Source organism: Lethenteron reissneri, chromosome 39 (genome assembly GCF_015708825.2).
Source record: "Lethenteron reissneri isolate LAM-NWPU_2019-01 chromosome 39, ASM1570882v1, whole genome shotgun sequence".
Lineage (NCBI taxonomy): Eukaryota > Metazoa > Chordata > Hyperoartia > Petromyzontiformes > Petromyzontidae > Lethenteron > Lethenteron reissneri.
Window position 1 is genome coordinate 7,159,650 of NC_083817.1, and position 20,116 is coordinate 7,179,765.

A 20,116-nucleotide genomic window follows, 5' to 3' on the forward strand; every position below is an offset into this window, starting at 1 on the left:
TGACCTACAACGTAAATACCATAATGCGTTGTCCTACACTTGAGTGGATGTGCAAAAGCAATGTGCAATGGTGGATCACAAAGTGTACGTATATATGTTGAACTTATTTCGCACCGTACGTAGCCAACCGTTTAAATCGGAGGTGCGAGGGAAGGATAACGAACTACATTCCAAAATGTGTTCTAAAATAAATGAGTTTCTAATCTTGATTTAAAAGTGGATAGCTTCAGTGGCATCCTAAGGAAGACCGTTCCAGACGGCCGCAGAAGCGCATCTGAAGAATATTCCAGAATCAGAATCTTTATGTAGATTTCAGGAGGAATCCTTTGAGCGATGGAGTTCTTTTTCACACGTGGCCAGTAGGGATGGGTCAGCAAGCTCCAACATCAAAATACAAAACAAGATAAAAGTGTAAAATCAGGAAAATGGTAAGCAAGTCACTAAGAAAATCAATTATTTATTTGTTCAGGTTCGATTTATCGAGATTGGGCAACGCAGCAGAAACGACAACAAAACAGTCCCAGCGCACACCAAGATAACGCCACTCAGGAGTAGTCCCTCAATGAAATGGCACATTAACATTGAACTATGAATGTGTATATACTCGTCCCTCTGCTCTATGGCTCCTTCACGCTGTTGGCAGACAGCGTGAGAGGGAGAGAGAGCGAGAGAGAGCGGGCGAGCGAGAGAGGGGGTTACATAAAGCCCAGTTAAAAAAAAAATACGAAATGATGAACGAAGCAAAGTGCCGAATACACCGAGCATCTTGTTTCCACTGATCGTAAAAAAAGAGAGAGAGGGAGAGAGAGAGAGACTGCCGCGGCCCGCCACATGGCAGGCTCCGGACCTCCGCAACCACGTGGCTTCCACCTTCGTCTCCACTACTTTTAATCCCATTTTACAGCCCCAGGGCCACGCCCCTAGCTCGCCTCCCCATTGGTTGCGGGCTGAAGCCAGCAGAGCCAATCATCCTCTTCCAGGTGTAACCTTCGCATTACATCAGGGCCACGCCCCTGGCTCGACTCCCCATTGGTTGTGGGCTGAGGCCGGCAGAGTCAATCATTATCATCCAGGTGTAACCAATTAATCATCCAGGTGTAACCCGTTTATCATTCAGGTGTAACCTCACATTACAGATGCACAGGCAATGATCAACGTTACACTTCACATTTGCAAATGTGACTGAAAGCGCGCGATGCAGTGCCCGTCTTTGTTCGATGGCTAGCCAAGAGCCGCTGCGAGGATGACCAGAGTTCGCTTGATGGTTTACACTCCTTGACGAGATCAGTGAGGTACTGCGGTTTATTTGTGGCAAGCAAACGTCACGTTCGTCGCTGTTACCACGAGCCACCTTCGCCATCAATAGCAGTCAGTCATGGTCAATCCACTACTGGATGAAGGCCTCTTGTGGTCCAGCAATGAATGTGGAAGACCATCTAACACGTGCTTAAGGCGAAATGTATACGTGTCGATGTTTTACAACCGGCGATGCCAATTCAAATAAAAAACATAACATACCGACGGCACGCGTCTCGCGTTATATTCAAGCGCCATTCACTCAACCAACGATGACATCTACCTTTCTAAGGTACGCCGCACAAATTCCGCGTCGATTCGCCAATAGGCACGGACGTCTGAATGATTTACAAACTCCACAACCATTTACAGATAGATACAAGGCGGTAGGTGGCGTGGGAAGAAAATGCGTACAATGATGGAGGGGGCAAACAAAAAGGCTCTCCCAAAGTAAGCATAGACTCGGGAGACGCTTTCATAAAAGGACCGTATCCTAAACTGTGTTCTATTCTACAGGTAAAGCCCATTGAACGATGAGGCATTTTTAAATCCTTTATATTAAGTTCGCTTGCTTGCTTGCGTGCTTGCTTGCTTGCTTACGTCCGTGCAAATCTTTCGGTCGTTTTTTAACCCACTTCCCGTGATCCAATCGAGCTGACATTTTCCACACAGACTCGTTGTGAGGGACAATTAATTTTTGTGAAAACATTTTTTTCGAAAATTTTACACTGTTTAGGGAAGAAAAATTTAATATTTAATTACCAATTGCTTAATGCTGGCAGACAATCATCTGACCCATAGGTGGCAGCCATCTCAAGCCAGAGGACGAGGGGACTCTAGCCGCCACGCATATAAAGGATTTAGAGTGAAAAACTTTGTTTTTACGGGTAAATCTTTTTCAGAAGTGCGCTGGCCACACAGACAAGCTCATCTTAGTGGCCCATCTCATAATCACACGTGGAAATCTATAGTTGCAGCCAAATAATTTAAACGCGTGATGTTGTTTCTAACTGTGGATGTCAAAGCCAAACGACCCGGAGAAAAATCCACGCGACCACCACAGGGAGACAGCGAGCACAGATAACTGCAAATATACAAAAGGCATCGTCGGGGTCCTGATCGAACCCACGACCCTCCTGCACAGCAGGCGAGGCAGAAGACAACTTCGAATCACCCTATCCACGGTTTACCCCCACTGGTGCGTGCGCAGAAGCAACCTAGGGACATTGAATGTGCAAGCAGCGTGCGTGCGTTTGGCGTGCGCATTCGGTGCGATGACAAAGCGTCCGCAAACGGAGGTCAACCACGGGGCGATTCGTTCTTTGACTCGGCACCGAGCCCACGCGGGCGGTTAGCTCGTGACCGAGTTTTCGCACTGTTCACTTACTCACAGTGAGCCACAGTCACGCACGCTCAATCACATTTGACACAAAGGCAACGATTCCCCCGTAAAGCCTTCACCAGACTGTAGGAGCAAGTGCTTGTAGCGAGCACCTATGAATACCGGCACGGGACGTGAGTGGGTGTGTGGCCAGCACCCTAGTGGCGCTGTTTACACACCGCACCAGATACTCATTTGAGGCTGAGTCGACCCAGGGGAGGTCCAGGACAGGTTCAGATAATCACCACTGGTGTTGACCGTGAGCGGCAATCGAACCCGGGTCGCATGGGATCGTTGCGCAGCGCGCTAAATGCGACACGTCCGCTCACACCAGCGCGCACACACACACTCTCACAAAACACGCTCACTCACCGTCAACGACGCACCCTTTATACGAGGTCACACTCTGTCACACTTAAGTCACGCAGGCGCTTAATCATGCTAAGTGTCACGCTTATACCAAATGACACACACACACATGGTCACACTGAGTCACACGCACTCGCACACGCTGCGCGCACACGCGTTCACACGCAGTTACCCTCGCGGTGAGAATCACACACTCACACTGAATCACGCACGCACACACACATTAAGTCACGCACGCTCACACCAAGTCACACATACACACACACATTAAGTCACACACATACACGCATCACACTAAGTTACACACACACGCTCACACTAAGTTACACACACACACGCACGCGCGCGCGCGCTTCCACGTACACACACGCCTCCCACTACTAAGTCACGCTCACGCGGGAGAGAGACAACTGGTTTGCGACGCAGCGCGCATCCATGGATTGCAACATTCGCGCGTTCTTCCTGAGCGCCGAGCGCTACTGCGCTCCCTACAATGGGACCCCGAGCAGCGGGAACCCGGCCATGCCCGGCTTCGTTTGCCCTCGACCGGGGGACTCAGCCGACGACATCTTCTGCTGCGGCTTCAGCGACGCAAAGTACTGCTGCTCGGAAATAGGTCGCTACTTCGATGAGAACTACGACTACATGTGGCGGCTTGGGTGAGTCCGAGAGTCTTCTACCCTAAAGCAGCATCATTATCATCATCATCATCAGCCACGCTCGATCCACTGCTGGATGAAACGCCTCTCCGAGTCGTTGCGAATGTCTCGCGGGACCGCGAGACGCCGCAAACTCGCACCGAGTACTTTTCGTGCGAGATGATTTCACCGCTCCGTCTCATCTCCCGGTTGTGCGCGCCCTCTCGGATGCGTTCCATCACCTCGGCTGCCATTCCGTCATTATTCTTCACCACGAGCCATCGTCCCCGTGACAAACCCGGGGTGAAATCATACGGCGAGAGAGTGTTGGTGGTTCGTTTTGCGTTTGGGCATTTCGATGCAACGCTGGATGAAGGCCTCCTCGCGCCGCATGGGGTCGTGGTGGTTATTTGGCCATACTTCACCACGTGGCTTCGTGTGAGTTGGTGAAGGCGGGGAGCGTAGTACATGTGGTTGTAGAATTGTAGAGTACAACATTTGATTTGTCTGCACTGACTTGTGCTATGTAGCTCCGCAGCAGCCGATAACACCTGCTTTTTTTTGTTCGTGGATGATACATATAATTGGCCATTCTAACACTATCCAGGCTCAGTGCTGCTTAGCTTCCGAGAACTGTCGAGAACGGGCTCGTTCTGAGCGATGTAATCTGGAGGCTTCGTTTTAATTAGACACAGCCGTCTAATTTAGTCCATGTTTCAGCCGGCTGGTATTTCTAAGAAAATATATAGGCAATGCAACATCTGTACTGAATGAGGCAAGATGATCATCCTTACTATTCTTAAGGAATACCTTGTAATGGCTTTTTGCCTTTCCCAGCCACGGCTAACATCAGTGGCAAGTAATATCTGAACCGCTTCCTGCCAATACCTCTTGACCAACATGCATCTGACCAACGTGGAGAAGTATGGTCGAAACAATCCCTACGACGAAAGCATTAAATGAACAGCTTTACATTTAATTCTCAGCGAGAGATATGTGCGTTGTTGTTTTTCCTTAAATCAGTTCGGCCGTGATATGTGCGAATCGATATGAAGTGAGGTCCTCTGGGGGACACACACACACACACGTGCTGTGCGATGGAAGACAACATCTGTTTTAATATTCACGTACTAAATGGTACGCGCATGTTAAACAGACACTTTCTGTTTAACATCCTCACTCAAAACTCACTCATTTTCCCGAGCTCATCCGACGACCCCCTTCATCTCCCCCGCATAACCACCACCGCTACTGCCTCCTCTTCGTGTTCTCATTGTATGGCTATCACTCAATCCCCATTCATTCATTCGTCATCATTTACTGTCATCAATTTCGCTTTCACCGAATTCACGCATCATCATCACAGATTTGCCACCATTGCTTCCTCTCATCAATTCCATGCACCTCATCTCCACCATTACATTCACACCGTTCTTATTTTTTTTCGTAAAAACGTCTTCGTTAAGGCGCTATACAAGTTCCGTTAAGATAAGATACTGCATAGCCAACTTGTTACGTTTGTAAAGCCTCGATTGCAAACGTGGCTTCGTCGCTCCTGAAATGTGTCACCCCCCACCCATTCCCGCAGAGATCTCCAGACTAAAATGAAACATTGATTGTAAAGTTTATTTCACAATAAAATAAATTAATTCCAGCCATTCTTATATCGTGTGTTAATGAAGGACACCCCCACTTACCACCGACTTCCCCACGCAATTCCGGTCATGGGGATTTGACTTACTTTATTGACCATACTTTACCACGCTGGTTAATGAGGACCGGTGAAGGGAGGGAGGGCAGGGTCCGTTTGTAATTATCACTTGCCACTGACGTTATTCGTGGCAGGGAATCGATATAGGGTCGCCAGGTTCATAGCGCAGCACGCTAACCACTGTGACACCGCATCACTGCATGCTGTATAGGTATGCAATACAAAACAAAGCCAAAATATACTTGAAGCCACGAGATACATTGGTTGTAATCTACGTGGATTTTAAAGAGCAATTTGGGCAGGGTTTAATATGTTAGCAAGAGGCCGAGCTTCAGAAATGAGCACGTGGTAAGTTAAGCCCTCGTTCGAGAGATCGATTGGGATAGGGGAGAAGCAATTGCAAACTTGAGTTCGATTCCCGCCCACGGCTCACATAAGTGACGAGTGATATCTGAATCAGATTGGGCTCCCCATCCCCCTCCTTTCAACAACGCGCTCCAACTCGCATGGTGTGGCATGGTCGAAAAACCTCCACGGCGTGGGTCGACTATCATTCAGGAAGCGATTGACAAACGGCTGCAATTGACTTTCACCGCATTGTTTTAAATACGTTGCATGGCTCTTTAAAGTAAAACGTACACGTATAGTAGTCACATCAAGGGAATAGAAGATGGATATAACTGCAATTACATCACGGAGGATGCTCCAACCAACATCAATATATTTTTTAATAAATAATCATGCAATTTATAATGAGGTTAACTTGGCGATAACGTTCGCTTTCTTCACACGTGTTTCATTTGTATTATGTGCATTGTTGTTTGCCACCAGATTATCCATTGTAGACGGAATCAATAAACCAACTAAACATTCAAAATTGTTACGACCAAATAACCAAGAATGGGTCACATCTCCGTCATACTCTAAAGCTAAGCAGGTTGGAGCCTGGGTATTGCTTGGATGGGCCACCCTCATGCATACCACAGGTATTGTAGGCGTTGTGGGCAGCAGAGGATTGTGAAGCAGCATCGATGCGTTGTTCTTTTGTCCCCCGCTCTCTCCTTTGTCACCAACTCTCACTGACAAGCGAAATCTGGTCACATGGCCCACACGGTGTGGGGAGGTCCTCATCCAGCAGTGGATTGGCAATACGGCTGTGTATGTACAAGGACACGCATTGTAACTGCCATATTGATGTTTAAATTCCTGGTGCTTTTTGCATTGCATTAATCGTAACCTGTACCCTTTTCCCACTTCATTGTAAATTGCACTTGAAAGCAACCCCACCTTGACTTGAGCTATAACCATCATGCATCAATGAGTGGGTATTGACCTACAGTGGAGATCGTATTATGAATAACAGAAAGCATAAAAAGATCAGATGTAATTGTAACAGGTTCCGGAGACACTTGTAGAGGTAACTTCTTTATTACAACACAACACTCCAACAGTCCTGGTACTCTGCTACAGCTTAGGTACACAGCCTAGCTACACAGCCTAGATACTCTACTCTGGCTACGCTCCGGAACTCGCCCTCACAAGGTCGTAGCGTCGGGAGTTCCAGAGTCCCAGCGCTGGCTCTCACAGCATCCCAGGGTCTTCAGATGGCTGGTCGTGGGTCTTGGGTCTTGAGTTACAACTGGCCCCCGATCGTCCAGGGAGCTCCGGTTATATGCCCAGTCCCCAACGAGGGGTGGGGCCGTGTGCGCCACCAGACATCCCACAGAGCACACACAGCCCCCCCCGTTGGCGGCGCCCAGAGGCTTAAGCGTCTGGACCCCCTGGGAACCCAGCGCCTGGCGCCCAGGGGATTACGCGTCTGGACCCACCTGGGAACCCAGAGCCTACAGCAGCCCCTCCCTTCTTATGTCACTACATTACCCCCCTCTATGTAGCCTCCAGCCGTCCCGGCTGTCAATAATTAGAAAGTTTAAATTAACGAAAGGGAGAGAGAGAAGAAAAAAAAAATACGCGAGCTTCAACAGGAAAAGAAAAGAGAACAAGAAAGCAACCATAAATACCATAACCAACCTGTACAACTCTACACTATATACAAGCATCAATCAACAAAAAGGTGAAGCAATGACACGTGAACAAACGACCCGCGGCCCACCTAGCCCTCCTCGGGATCCGCATAGAAAACGGGGAATTAACAACAACAAATATACAGATTCCGACGCGTTGGATGCACAACCAACACCGGTAATCGAACCGAAATCACACAATCACCGCATGGATGGCAGGGATCCACACCACCCTGCCAGCCTCCCATCCGTCAGGTGGAGAGAAGGCGAAGACCAACATGTCGAGCATCCCTCTACACGCACTTATCCGGACGTCTGTCTACGTCCCGGGTCGAGAAGTCGTACTTCAGGGCCGATCCATGTACTGGGCAAAGAAGTCGTACTTCAGGGCTGCTCCAGTATCTACATTTTAAAAATATATATATATAAAATTTACATGACACAAACAAAATAAATCTGCCTGCTCCTGTCCATAAATGGTGGCCGCACGCATGAACCGCATCTCCAAAAGGCATCCCGTGCTTGCGTCCCAGCAGCCCTCAATGAGGACCACCACCCACATTACATGTCAACCGTTTGCACCCCCCGCCTTTCCAACGTGGCGTCTCCATCCTAAAACCGCGCACGTCGGCCATATCGGGGGGGACTTCAACCCAGTCTCTCTCCAAGACTCGCATCGCAGCATATAGCTGTACCGACCGATCTGAGACCCAACCTCTCTCCAAGACTCGCATCGCAGCATATAGCTGTACCGACCGATCTGAGACCCAACCTCTCTCCAAGACTCGCATCGCAGCATATAGCTGTACCGACCGATCTGAGACCCAACCTCTCTCCAAGACTCGCATCGCAGCATATAGCTGTACCGACCGATCTGAGACCCAACCTCTCTCCAAGACTCGCATCGCAGCATATAGCTGTACCGACCGATCTGAGACCCAACCTCTCTCCAAGACTCGCATCGCAGCATATAGCTGTACCGACCGATCTGAGACCCAACCTCTCTCCAAGACTCGCATCGCAGCATATAGCTGTACCGACCGATCTGAGACCCAATCTCTCTCCAAGACTCGCATCGCAGCATATAGCTGTACCGACCGATCTGAGACGACCCATTGTTCACTCCCTGCACAACATGCACCCTAACAACTGAGGGATACAGTCCCAACGTAACGGGACAACTACACCTGAACACCACGAATCTCCAGCCCACTGTTTCAACGCGCCTCGGAGTGTTTCAATCTCCGGGCCGTCAGGGTGAGCCTACTGCTCCAGACGTACCACGGAGGGTCTCAATCTCCGGGCTGTCAGGTCAAGCCGTCAGCTATAGCATGACGGGACCACACTCTCCGAGCCATGTGAGCACACAGCCCACTAGGCTAGACATGCCACGGAGTGTCTATCTCCGGGCTGTCAGGTCAAGCCGTCAGCCATAGCATGACGGGACCACAACTCTCGTGTTAGACATGCAACACCCGCTGGGACATCCTGGTCAGGATCTGCACCCCAAGATATTTGAGAGCCAGCATGACAATTCCAATCCTTGGCAGCATGTCACCATCTCAAGATAAATGCCCCATACAGTATATACATCGTTAACAATGACAGCACAAGCTATACATTAACAATCACGAACAAAGCTCAATATAAACCATACATTGTTAACAATCACAAGCAAAGTTTCGCACACACATTGACAACACTCACGAGCGAAGCTCCACACAGTTTACCCAACAACAGTCACGACTCCCCGACGACAACGAAGAAAATATCAACAAAAAAATCATTAATCCGGAGCGCGTAAATGTACGAAATGTCAGGGGCCTGGTCTCCCGACCTCCAACCTTTGGCCAGAGCAGCAAAGGCGGCGAGCTGCGTGTCGGTCCATGTGCCGGCCCCGGCGCCGGTTACAGTAAGAATGGCGCCCTCACTGTCCGGTCGCAGCGCTGATGACGCGCTGTGCTAGGTTGCCAACAGCTGTCACCCGGCGGTGAGGGACGCAGCGCTGATGACGCGGCGTCGTCGGGTTGGCACACGCTGGGCCCGGAAGTGACGTCGCTCCCAGCGGTCACTGCTCCTCTGGTGGAAGTGACGACACACCCGGAAGTGTCCCTCACATCCGTGGGGGGAATGGCGGCGGCGGTCTCGGGCGAGCGCCGCGCCTCCTCTCTCCCTCCCGCCATCGGCCGCGAGCACCGCAGCTCGCCCAGGAGGGAGGCGGTGGCGCAGAGCAGCTCTGCGAGGCGAAGCAGCGCCTCCTCCATCTCTGCTCCCGACGCTGGAGAGGGGACGGTCGGCGGAGCAGACAGCTGCTCAGCCGGCGGTGCGGCGTTGTTGTCGGCCGGCGGTGCAGCGTCGCTGTCGGCCGGCGTTGGCCGCCCCATCGCTGCCTGCTCCTCTTCATCGCCATCAGGACTGAAGGTACGTGGTTCACCTCTTGTCTCCATTGCCACTTCTGACGCCAAATGTAACAGGTTCCGGAGACACTTGTAGAGGTAACTTCTTTATTACAACACAACACTCCAACAGTCCTGGTACTCTGCTACAGCTTAGGTACACAGCCTAGCTACACAGCCTAGATACTCTACTCTGGCTACGCTCCGGAACTCGCCCTCACAAGGTCGTAGCGTCGGGAGTTCCAGAGTCCCAGCGCTGGCTCTCACAGCATCCCAGGGTCTTCAGATGGCTGGTCGTGGGTCTTGGGTCTTGAGTTACAACTGGCCCCCGATCGTCCAGGGAGCTCCGGTTATATGCCCAGTCCCCAACGAGGGGTGGGGCCGTGTGCGCCACCAGACATCCCACAGAGCACACACAGCCCCCCCCGTTGGCGGCGCCCAGAGGCTTAAGCGTCTGGACCCCCTGGGAACCCAGCGCCTGGCGCCCAGGGGATTACGCGTCTGGACCCACCTGGGAACCCAGAGCCTACAGCAGCCCCTCCCTTCTTATGTCACTACATAATTAAATTGTATCACTGCCTAAATATTTAGTTGAATACAAACATGATTGCTTGGGTGACCAACGTATCAAGTGTGCTCCTGTACTGAGCCAACACAGGTCATTCCACTGCTGGATAAGGGCCTCCCCATGCCATGCCAGTCATGGGGGCTGTTTGGCTATACTTCACCACGCTGGTCAGTGCGTATTTGAGACCACAACTGTGGGAGCATTAGCAGTGGAGTGGCTGTGGGGTGTGCAGCCGTTGCGACTGCACTGGGACCTACATGCCGGAGGCGCTCGGGTATCGGGTTACAAAGAGCGAGGGAAATTGACTGGGGCCCCCCATTCAACTCCTGACACCAGGGCCCGTGCTGCCCAAGATACGCAGCTGCTGTTCAGAAATTCAGTACAACGGTGGATGTTGCTGCAAGATAATACGTTGAGAGAAATTCTTCACACGTGTTCGCTTACAGCCACATGAAAAGTAATATACTCGCTGGTAATACCTAAACTCTTAATCCTTCCCATGAGGGCTGTGTTCCAAAATTTTGGATTGATCATAAAATCCTAAAATCAGATGCAGCTACGACGTATAAGATGATCTGGAATTTTTGCTTTGATTCATTTAAATCAAGATGATTTTTCTTTTATTGCATCACTCAATCGTTACAGTTTATATCAGTTTCAGATGACTCCTGCAAATATGCATAAATAACGCAAAATGTAAACACCGTGACCATGTGCTCTATAGGAAAAACAACCTCACATTAGTCAGTAAAGCTGCCTTTAAAATACTAACATATATAATAGGTGACGTTTCAGGTAATGGCCCTTCTTCATGGCACAGAGAGACCAAGGAGGAAGAGTGGGTTGTGCTTGTGCACCACAGCCAAGGCAGCAACATCACCAAATAATTTATTGAATTTAAAGTGACCCATTTTTAAGTGCCCCTAAATACACAAACAGTTGACTCATTCTGAGTCAGCAGTAACATTCACAGAAACTAACAAAGGATTAAGGTATTATTTTGTAAATGTCATGTAAATAAAAAGACATACATTTTATATTTCGCTTATTTGAAATTCCAGCACTGCTAGGTTTTTAAGGGCTTCATTATGAATTTGCTGCATTAATGGCATATTTAAAATAAAATAAAAACCTAAGCAAATTGTTTTCTTCTCTGTATATGAAAACGTAATTCCTGGCAGCAGTTTGCAGTCAAATATGTGTCACGAGAAATTGTAGCTTTTAACTCTCTTTGAAACATGTGACCGCTGTAGGACATGTTTGAGTTCATGTAATGCATTATTCAATGTTTCTCATTGTCAATTGAGAGTAGGAATAAGGCTGGATTGCTGTAAATTACTGCCAGTCAGATAATAATTTAGTTTAATGCCAAATTTTCTCCTGTATTTACAGTCGTGAATATAACACCATGTATTTTTATTTGGCGTGTTTGAGTGACCTGCCAATTGCACTGCAATCTTAAAGGATGTATGTTCAACTTCTTTCGCACCGTACGTCGCCAACCGTGCTGATGGAAGATCAAGGAAATCGGCTATCCACCCTGGGCTGTGCCAGAGGGTACAGCAACTGTGGGTGTCATGAGGATCCGAACACCTCCGGCATAAAAACATACAACATTCCTGGCATTTCCCTTATAACAAAGGTGATAAATACTGATTTTTATGATGACATAATCTTTGAATACAGTAGCACACAGACAGAAGTAGGCTCAGTACTGAGTTAGGATCCAGTAGTTACTTAGATTTAAAATGCAGTCATTATAGTGTATGGAACTACTCCTATAAATAACAATAGCAAACTTCACAGATTATCTCTGTAATGTAACCGAAACCCACCGAGAACCACACCCGAATGGTACACCCCCAACTTCTAGAGTCTGGCTGCATCCCTGCTCTGGGCATCTCATGAGTGCATGCACGTCACCTAAAACGAGTAACCTATGTCCTGCAGCACAGTAAACCAATATCCATACCGGAGATACATAGTTAGGCAAGCTGTGTCCAATACTGGTATTCACACCTACAATACAACACAGAATAAAATAGTGTCTAAACGTAAGCGCACCTCTAAGATGCTGCACAAAACAGTGGGGCATGGTAATCATGGAGATGACAGCTCAGATGACAGGGGGAAGTAAATGTTAGACCACAAGAACAGCAGAGGAGTAAGACCGATTGGCCATTGAGTGAAGGTCGACTGGAGTCTTCTACAGAAAGTCTCAGTTTTCAGAGAAGTGCAGTGAGGAAAGCAGAGGGAGACGATAAAATATCTTTAAAAGACTGTGATGCTGTATATTTACGAACAACACTTTCCCAAGCTGTAGGAGGTGCGATGCGTAATAATAATATAATGAGGGGAAGTGGGGTGCCGTGGTGGCCTTGTTATCTCCATTACCTGGTATTGAGGCTAGAAGTTTGGGGCTTGAGGCTAGGGGCTTGAGGGTTGAGGCTTGGGACTTTGAGCTTGGGGCTTGGGGCTCGGGCCTTGAGGCTAAGGGCTTGAAGTTTGGGGCTTGTAGTTTGGGGCTTGCGGCTTGGGATTTTGGGCTTGAGGCTTGGAGCTTGGGGTTTGGAGCTTGAGGCTTGGTGCTTGAGGCATGGGGCTTGTGATTGGTGGTTTTGGGCTTGAGGCATGGTGCTTGAGGTTTGGGGCTTGAGGCTTGAGGCTGGAGGTTTGGGGATTGAGATTTGGGCTGGTGGACTTGGAGCTTGAGGCTTGGGGCTTAGGATTTGTCGCTTAAGGCTTTGGCCTTGGGGTTTGGGGCTTATGGCTTGTGGCTTGGAGCTTGGGGTTTGGGGCTTGGAGTTTGTGACTTGCAGCTGGGGTTTTGGGCTTGAAGCTTGGAGCTTGAGGTTTGTTGATGGGGTTTGTGACTTGATGATGGAGGTTTGGGGCTTGAGGCTTGCGGCTTGCGGCGTGAGGCTTGGGGCTGGGATATGGGGCTTGGAGTTTGAGGCTTGTGGCTTGAGACTTTATGCTGGAGGTTTGTGGCTTAGGGCTTGAGGTTTGGGGCTTGAGGCTTGGGGCTTGAGATTTAGGCTGGGGACTTGGAGCTTGAGGCTTGTGGCTTGTGGCTTGGGGCTTGAGGCTTGAGGCTTGGGCCTTGGGGCTTGAAACTTGAGGCTTGGGGCTTAGGGTTTGTGGCTTAAGGCTTTGGGCTTGAGGCTTGGGGTTTATTCTTGTGGCTTGAAGCTTGGGGATTGGGGCTTGGGTTTTGGGGCTTGGAGTTTGTGGCTTGCACCTGGGGGTATTGGGCTTGAGGTTTGGGGCTTGAGATTTGGGACTTGGGGCTTGAGTCTTGGGGCTTGAGGTTTGGGGCTGGGGGCTTGAGGCTTGATGCTGGAGGTTTGTGGCTTAGGGCTTGAGGGTTGGGGGCTTGAGGCTTGGGGCTGGGGGATTGGGACTTTGGGCTTGCTCATTTCAGAATGAATTTACTGACTTTCGTGGTGCACGTGTGTGAGATTTCTTAATAATTGGCGGTATTGTGCAGCAAAGTCAAATTATCATTAAAACAACTTATATTAGTGGTGGTCCTTGCTATGCCAGTGCTCCTTGGTGAATACGTCTGTAACTATCCACAAAGCCATGGGATAAGTAATGACTAATTTTCTAAAAATAGATGGTTTTACCATATATATAAGACAATGAGATTTTTTTGTAAAGGGTCAAGAAGCCCCAGTGATTGCAGTTTCAACCCGCAAGCAAATTGGTTGTGTTGCACGTGTGTGCACACACATGGAATGAAAACTGAAAAGTTGAGCAAAGAAGGCTGCAGAGATGCATGGTTGAAGTTTACATTAAGAGGTAAAGAGAGGGAAACACGTGCAAGCAGCCTTGTGCAGGACATGTCTCAGTGAGAAGATGGTCAAGAAACTACTGGACATCTATCGAAAAGAGCTTCATAGCGCATCAGATTCCTCCAGTATAAGTATTCTGTTTCTTAATGGTGACAGAGGGGCCGTCCATAAATGACGTTAAGCATCTATGGGGGGGGGGGGGGGGGGATCAGACATTTGTGACGATGTGTGACGAGGGTCGGGGGGGGGGTGAGGAATGTGACGTCACATCAAAATGCGCAACTTTAAATAAATATAAACAACACGTTCTACTTAATTAAATAGTTTAAAACGATTTGAAGCATGTTTGATTTTTTTTTGGAGGGGGGAGCTTTATGACGTCATATTTGAGGGGGTCTGACTTTTTGTGACGCCGTGTGACGAAGGGGGGGGGGGGGGGTAAAAAATCGTCCAAAATCGCGTGACGTCATTTATGGACGGCCCCAGAGTGGCAGCCAAGGGCAGGAACGTTTACAATACGTTGTCCACTGAGGAGATGGAGCAATCAAATCAGCTCTGTGCAGTTGCCAGGGTGAATTGCTACTTCGCAGATCTGTACGAGATGGCGACGACTTTATCCAGCGGTCGATTGATCACGGCTGCCAATGATTGTTGTACGAGTGTGGTGGGCCATGCACGTGAGCGCGTGCATGCATAGCTCTATGTGCATCTTCTGCTGTTGTGTGTCCTACACCCACCCCCTGAACTCTGGACTACGTTGGTGGCAATGACAGGCTGGGCGCGGTGGTGGTGCTGGTGGGGGCAGGTGCCGTGTTCATCACATTCGTCGTCTGCATTGCACTCTTCTGCTTCATTTTCTTTTGCCACAAGGCAAAGTGCATCAAGCATGACGCAGGCCTCCTTGTCAACGTGAACCTCGTCGGTGAGCAGATGGACGTACACAGGCCTCAGTTGCTCACTCTGTTTCTTCCCCAATGTTCCCAGTCTGGCTTGGAATAGGGGTTATCAGCATAAGGCACGACAATTAGAGTACCGAGGTAGGACTTTCCATAATAATTTTCTATTATTGTACGCTATATTTGCTCACAGACTGTGCACACACACTACCGCCGTATCATCGACTAAACTATAAACTAACTATTTTTTTTATTTTACCGGGTAAGACCCACTGAGCTATACAGCTGTTTTTCAGAAGCAAGCTGGAAAGAAATGATAGCTCAACGAAGTGGCTTATCATCATGTGTAAATTGATAGCAGCCAAATTCTCTAAATGCATGTTTCTAAATGTAGAGGGAAAAACCGGAGAACACGGAGAAAAATTCATGCCTCCACGAGGAGAACATGCAAACTTCAAATATACAGGCGTCAGGGTTGGGATCGAACCCACGACCTGTGTACCAGGTGACGTAGTTAACATCTCGCCACCGTGGCAGATGTGGCCTGCTCAGGAATTCTCAGATCAGTGTACTGGATTGTTCTGACAGGAATCCAGCAACGACGCATGCCACCATAGAGGTGACTGGAGAGCACAGGAGGTCTTATCAATGCATGGGAACAGCGTCAGATCCACACTTTGTAAGTCGGGGGTGTCCTCCTGCCGTGTGCGGCACGTGTGTCTGTGTCGACTGGTTTTGATAGTCTATGTGTGATAACCGTGTCAATGTGTGTGTGTACTGACCAATACAAAATATTGCGGGAGTCTCTTAGCCCATATCTAAAAACACATGCAGCTACATCCCTGTTTGGGCGGGGAGGGGGAATCGTGAGGGAAGGGTGGGGGGGGCACATAAAGCTACCAATTATATGGAAGCCTCAACAACGAATCAGAATGGAGGAATCCGATGAGCTATAAAGCTCTCTTCAACAAGTGTCCACAAGAACAAACAATACAAAAGCACGATTGGAGTGCAAAGTATAGTCCAGTCGTAATGACACATGGTGAGTTGGCAGCTCTTCCCTCCACCAGCTCTGCTTACTTTTACATAGCCACGTCAACTCAGCCACGAGCCCCGTCCATGGTGAATGCCTTTTTCTCACATTGGCCCATGACCCTAAGGGTCATGGAAACAAAACCACTAACATCCCAACCCCATTGGCTACAGAATCTTTCTAGTTTAAGGCGTAGATTTTCGCGACCAATATCATCCATAATATAGTTTTTTTTGGGGGGTTATGGAGCATCTCTCTACTGAGTGATACTAAGCCAGCCAGTTCCACTCAAACATGGCGCCTGTGTCAATCTTATCAGCCATTTATTATAAAGATGTTGAAGTGTCACAAGTTGATGATTTTAATCAGTCGCTGATGATTGAGCACGTGTGCACGCACATGCAAATTATCACTCTGAATTAGCATTGAATGCGTTCCGTTCCTGAAGATTACATTTTCAAAAAGATCAACTTTGACTATCACTCTATCCGTTATGGAGTTACAGTCATTCGTGTATCATGCTAACATCATCTGCATATAGAAACGCAATTTTGACTAATGCAATTAAAAATAATTAAGCGGAATGCTATCCGATGAACTTTATCTGACCTTAAAAATCTATAGGAAATATTTCAAGTGGATCAGGGAAATGTCAACCAGTGGTCAAAGTAATTAGATGGCTTTCAGTTGTCAAAATTATAGTTCCGATCTTAAATAAAGCCACTCCAACTCTCTGGTTTCTATGTGTTGTGAAGAAGGATTATTGCCCAAAACGTCACCCAATTTTAATAAGTTTTTTACGACAGTGTTATGATCAAATGTGTTGAGTTTTTTGTTTTATTTGTGATTGTACACCACTGAAAATACAGTATCACCAAATAATGTATTAAATAAAACTAGTTTTCTTCATTAAGGACCTTACTGTATGGCCAAAACATTTACATAAATGATTGCATATCATTCGAAGGTATTAGAGATATCACGATTAAGAAATAATTAATCAACCAAGGTGGCTCAGCGGGAGAGCGAGCAGCTCTAAATCCTGGTTGGGGGTTGACTCAGTCCATCATCCCTCCGGTGTCGATAAAGTGAGTACCACCCTGTGGATGAATTAACAGTGGTCGTTCTGCGGGAAAAAAAAACTTCCCCACAACTTCACCACCCCCCCAAACAGGAATGTGGAATTTCCACCACTGCCTCAGGGCTGTAAATAAGATGAGCTCATTCGAGCAATAGATTTCTCCACACTTTTTGGAAGGTGAGCCATGACCTAACCAAGTAGGCCAAGAGAAAACAACGCCAGAGGCCAGAGAGAGGCAGAGTGGATAAGAGTTGGAGACTTCACCCTTGTTTGTTTGTGCACCGCTTACAACGGCAGCACCGACAAGTACGTGTTTACCGAATAGGTCGTACAAGGCTATGTGTCAATGCTATATGTTACAACAGCCTTAAATGTGTTTTTCTTTCACGTGCAATTGCCTTAATTAACCTTAATTTCTGCTACAGACGCAGCCAAAACCCCCGGCGAAGCCTCTGGCTGTGTCGGAAGGTCACCACCGGTGCTCGACAGATCACAGGAGAACGGAGTTTCGAGCAGCAACAATCACGCTCATCAAAGGGCACCCAGAGAGGCGTGGGTCCCAGTGCTCATCACACATACCGCACAAGTGGTGACTCACGAAGCTATCAGCACGCCCATCGCCATACCTTAGTGATATCCCGTAGTGATTATGGGGGGCTGAGCCCCCCCCCCCACCCCCGTGCAATATTCATCACCAGTGGCTATCTTTCCACGTACGTCGGGCCTGACAGCTGGAGCAGAGTGCATGATAGACAAAAGCAGATCATATCGTTAATTGTCCTGTCTGGCGTTTCACATTTGTTTAAGGTTTGTTTAATCCTGGCTGGTGTCACCCCCCACCCCCTAATTTATGCATGCTCCCCCCACCCCCCTCCAATTGAACCAGAGCATGCTACTTGGTCATTTACACACTGTTTTTCATTTACTGCTTCTGAAAGGGGTTGTACCCTCGTGAAAATTGGGCCTGCCCCCATACCTGCCCTACAAAATGTAATATTTATGGTCCAGCCATTGGTCCCAAGCCCAAGGCTAAAACTGCATTGTATGACAGCACCAGGCTGTCGATGGTCAGATTGCCCGTCTCTCTTCGTGTCAACAGTCACAGCATCTAGTGCAGTTGGAGCCACATGGGAATGATAAGTGTTGAGTCACCCGAGATCAGTGTTAATGCAGTCTGCACGCGTTTATTTAATTTCAGTCAGTCGAGTCGATGGACATTCTGCGGAAAGTTCAGTCAAATCCCAGTCTGTGGATTTAATTTAGTCATGGCATTTTATGCAGTTGATTAAAGTAGTCAATAATGTAATTCTTCACCCTTGGATATTATTGGTGCGAGGGGTGGGCACTCCCCCCCCCCGGGCACCCCCCATATTATAAGGTGACTCGATCGGTGAAGCGCAGAGTATTCACTCGCTCCCGAAGAGAGAGAAACGACGAAAACGCCATGTGTAATAACGTCACTACATTCTTTTAGTTTTTCCTCTTCATTCAGACTTGGATAATTCCGTCTCGTCATCGTGGTGCTCTGGTCGGTAGCATAGACGTGATTCTTTATGTTTTTCGTCCACGGATTGCCATAATTGACTGAAATTAAATAAAAACTATGAGTTGATCGATACACTCATGGTGCAGTGGCAGCTGTGGAGAATGTAACGTTTTATTAGGCCACCTGAGACACGTTTTTGAAAAACAAGGTCTGGCACCTTTGGCTGCCTCCACATCCAGACGCGTTATTGCCGGCCACTGCTTCTGAATGTGGTTGTACCCTCCATGAAATCTGACCTGCTCTCATATGACTGCCCTGGCCAATGTCATATTTTGGGCGGTTCGTTAGTCTAAAGCCCCACGCTAATGCTTATACAGTTTAGAGCTGCAGGCTATCTGTACTTAACAACGTTATATCTTGCATCTCATAAATCTACAATTGTATGCGCTCTATCTGCCTATCTCTCTTATCTCTCTCTCTGGGTGCTTCGAGGAAATACAAAGGCAGTAAAGTACAACATCACACATGCGACTCCCAAAGGCACTGACTTATGAGCGGATATGTAATCATCTGTAGAAACTGACAGTTACACTGCACAAATAGGAAAATGGACCAAGCGCAAACTGTTTTCGGTATGTTTCATCCAGTACACCCAATACCAAGTCATCTCTTTAGGACTCTCAAACTCTTAAGCGGGCTTGAGTCTGCATAGTGCTCACATGGGTGACAACCATTCGTAAACATGTGTTATTGGCAGGCTGCAATGCTACGTGGTGGCGAGATGTTAACTGCCTCGCCTGGTATACAGGAGGACATGGGTTCCATCCCAACCCTGGCGCCTGCTGTATATTTGGAGTTCTCGTTGTGGTCGCGTGGATGTTTCCCCGGGTCATGTTTTTTTCGAGTATTGGGCTGCTATTAATTTCTTACATGATAAGCCACTTCGTTGAGTTCTCACTTGTTGTGGCCAGGTCGCTTCTGAAAAAGAGCTATGTAGCTCAGTGGGCCTGACCTGGTAAAATAAAATAAATTGTTTAGTTTAGGGTAGCAAAGAGCAGTGGAGAAAAAAACACGTTGTTGCTCTGTACATCTACACCTTCACATCTATGCTTCACACCATCAACAACCCACACTGACCGGCGTGGTGAAGTACAGCCAAATAACCCCCATGACCAACACAGCATGGGGAGGCCTTCATCCAACAGTAGAGTGACAACGGACCGTACATGCACACACACACACTATCTAGCACATAAATGATTAAGTCATTGATTATGGTCTAACTTGACAAAAGCACTCATTCATTCTCCTTTTCAGTCTTGTAATATTGTACAATCGTAATGCCGAGCTATTTTTCGCGCACACAAACACGAAGATATAGGAAGTAACGCTATAGAGTAATGCCTTGATAAATCCAGGTGAAATCGAACAGGAGCAAAT

General features: G+C 48.1%; 1 protein-coding gene across 1 annotated transcript; it reads left to right on the forward strand.

The window, feature by feature from the left end:
- The first annotated feature begins 3,134 nt into the window (after positions 1-3,134).
- Positions 3,135-17,946, forward strand: LOC133351844 (protein shisa-like-2B). Its single transcript, XM_061567407.1, has 3 exons — positions 3,135-3,705; positions 14,954-15,102; positions 17,616-17,946. The coding sequence occupies exons 1-3, from the start codon at positions 3,482-3,484 to the stop codon at positions 17,819-17,821; spliced, it is 579 nt and encodes a 192-aa protein (XP_061423391.1). The 5' UTR covers positions 3,135-3,481; the 3' UTR covers positions 17,822-17,946.
- The last annotated feature ends 2,170 nt before the right edge of the window (positions 17,947-20,116 follow it).

Excerpts from the sequence above, each read along its gene's own strand:
- LOC133351844 (XM_061567407.1), top strand. The coding sequence starts at position 3,482 with ATGGATTGCAACATTCGCGCGTTCTTCCTGAGCGCCGAGCGCTACTGC. Across the intron at positions 3,706-14,953 it reads GACTACATGTGGCGGCTTGG|GCTGGGCGCGGTGGTGGTGC; the intron begins GTGAGTCCGAGA and ends TGGCAATGACAG. Across the intron at positions 15,103-17,615 it reads TGTCAACGTGAACCTCGTCG|ACGCAGCCAAAACCCCCGGC; the intron begins GTGAGCAGATGG and ends TTTCTGCTACAG.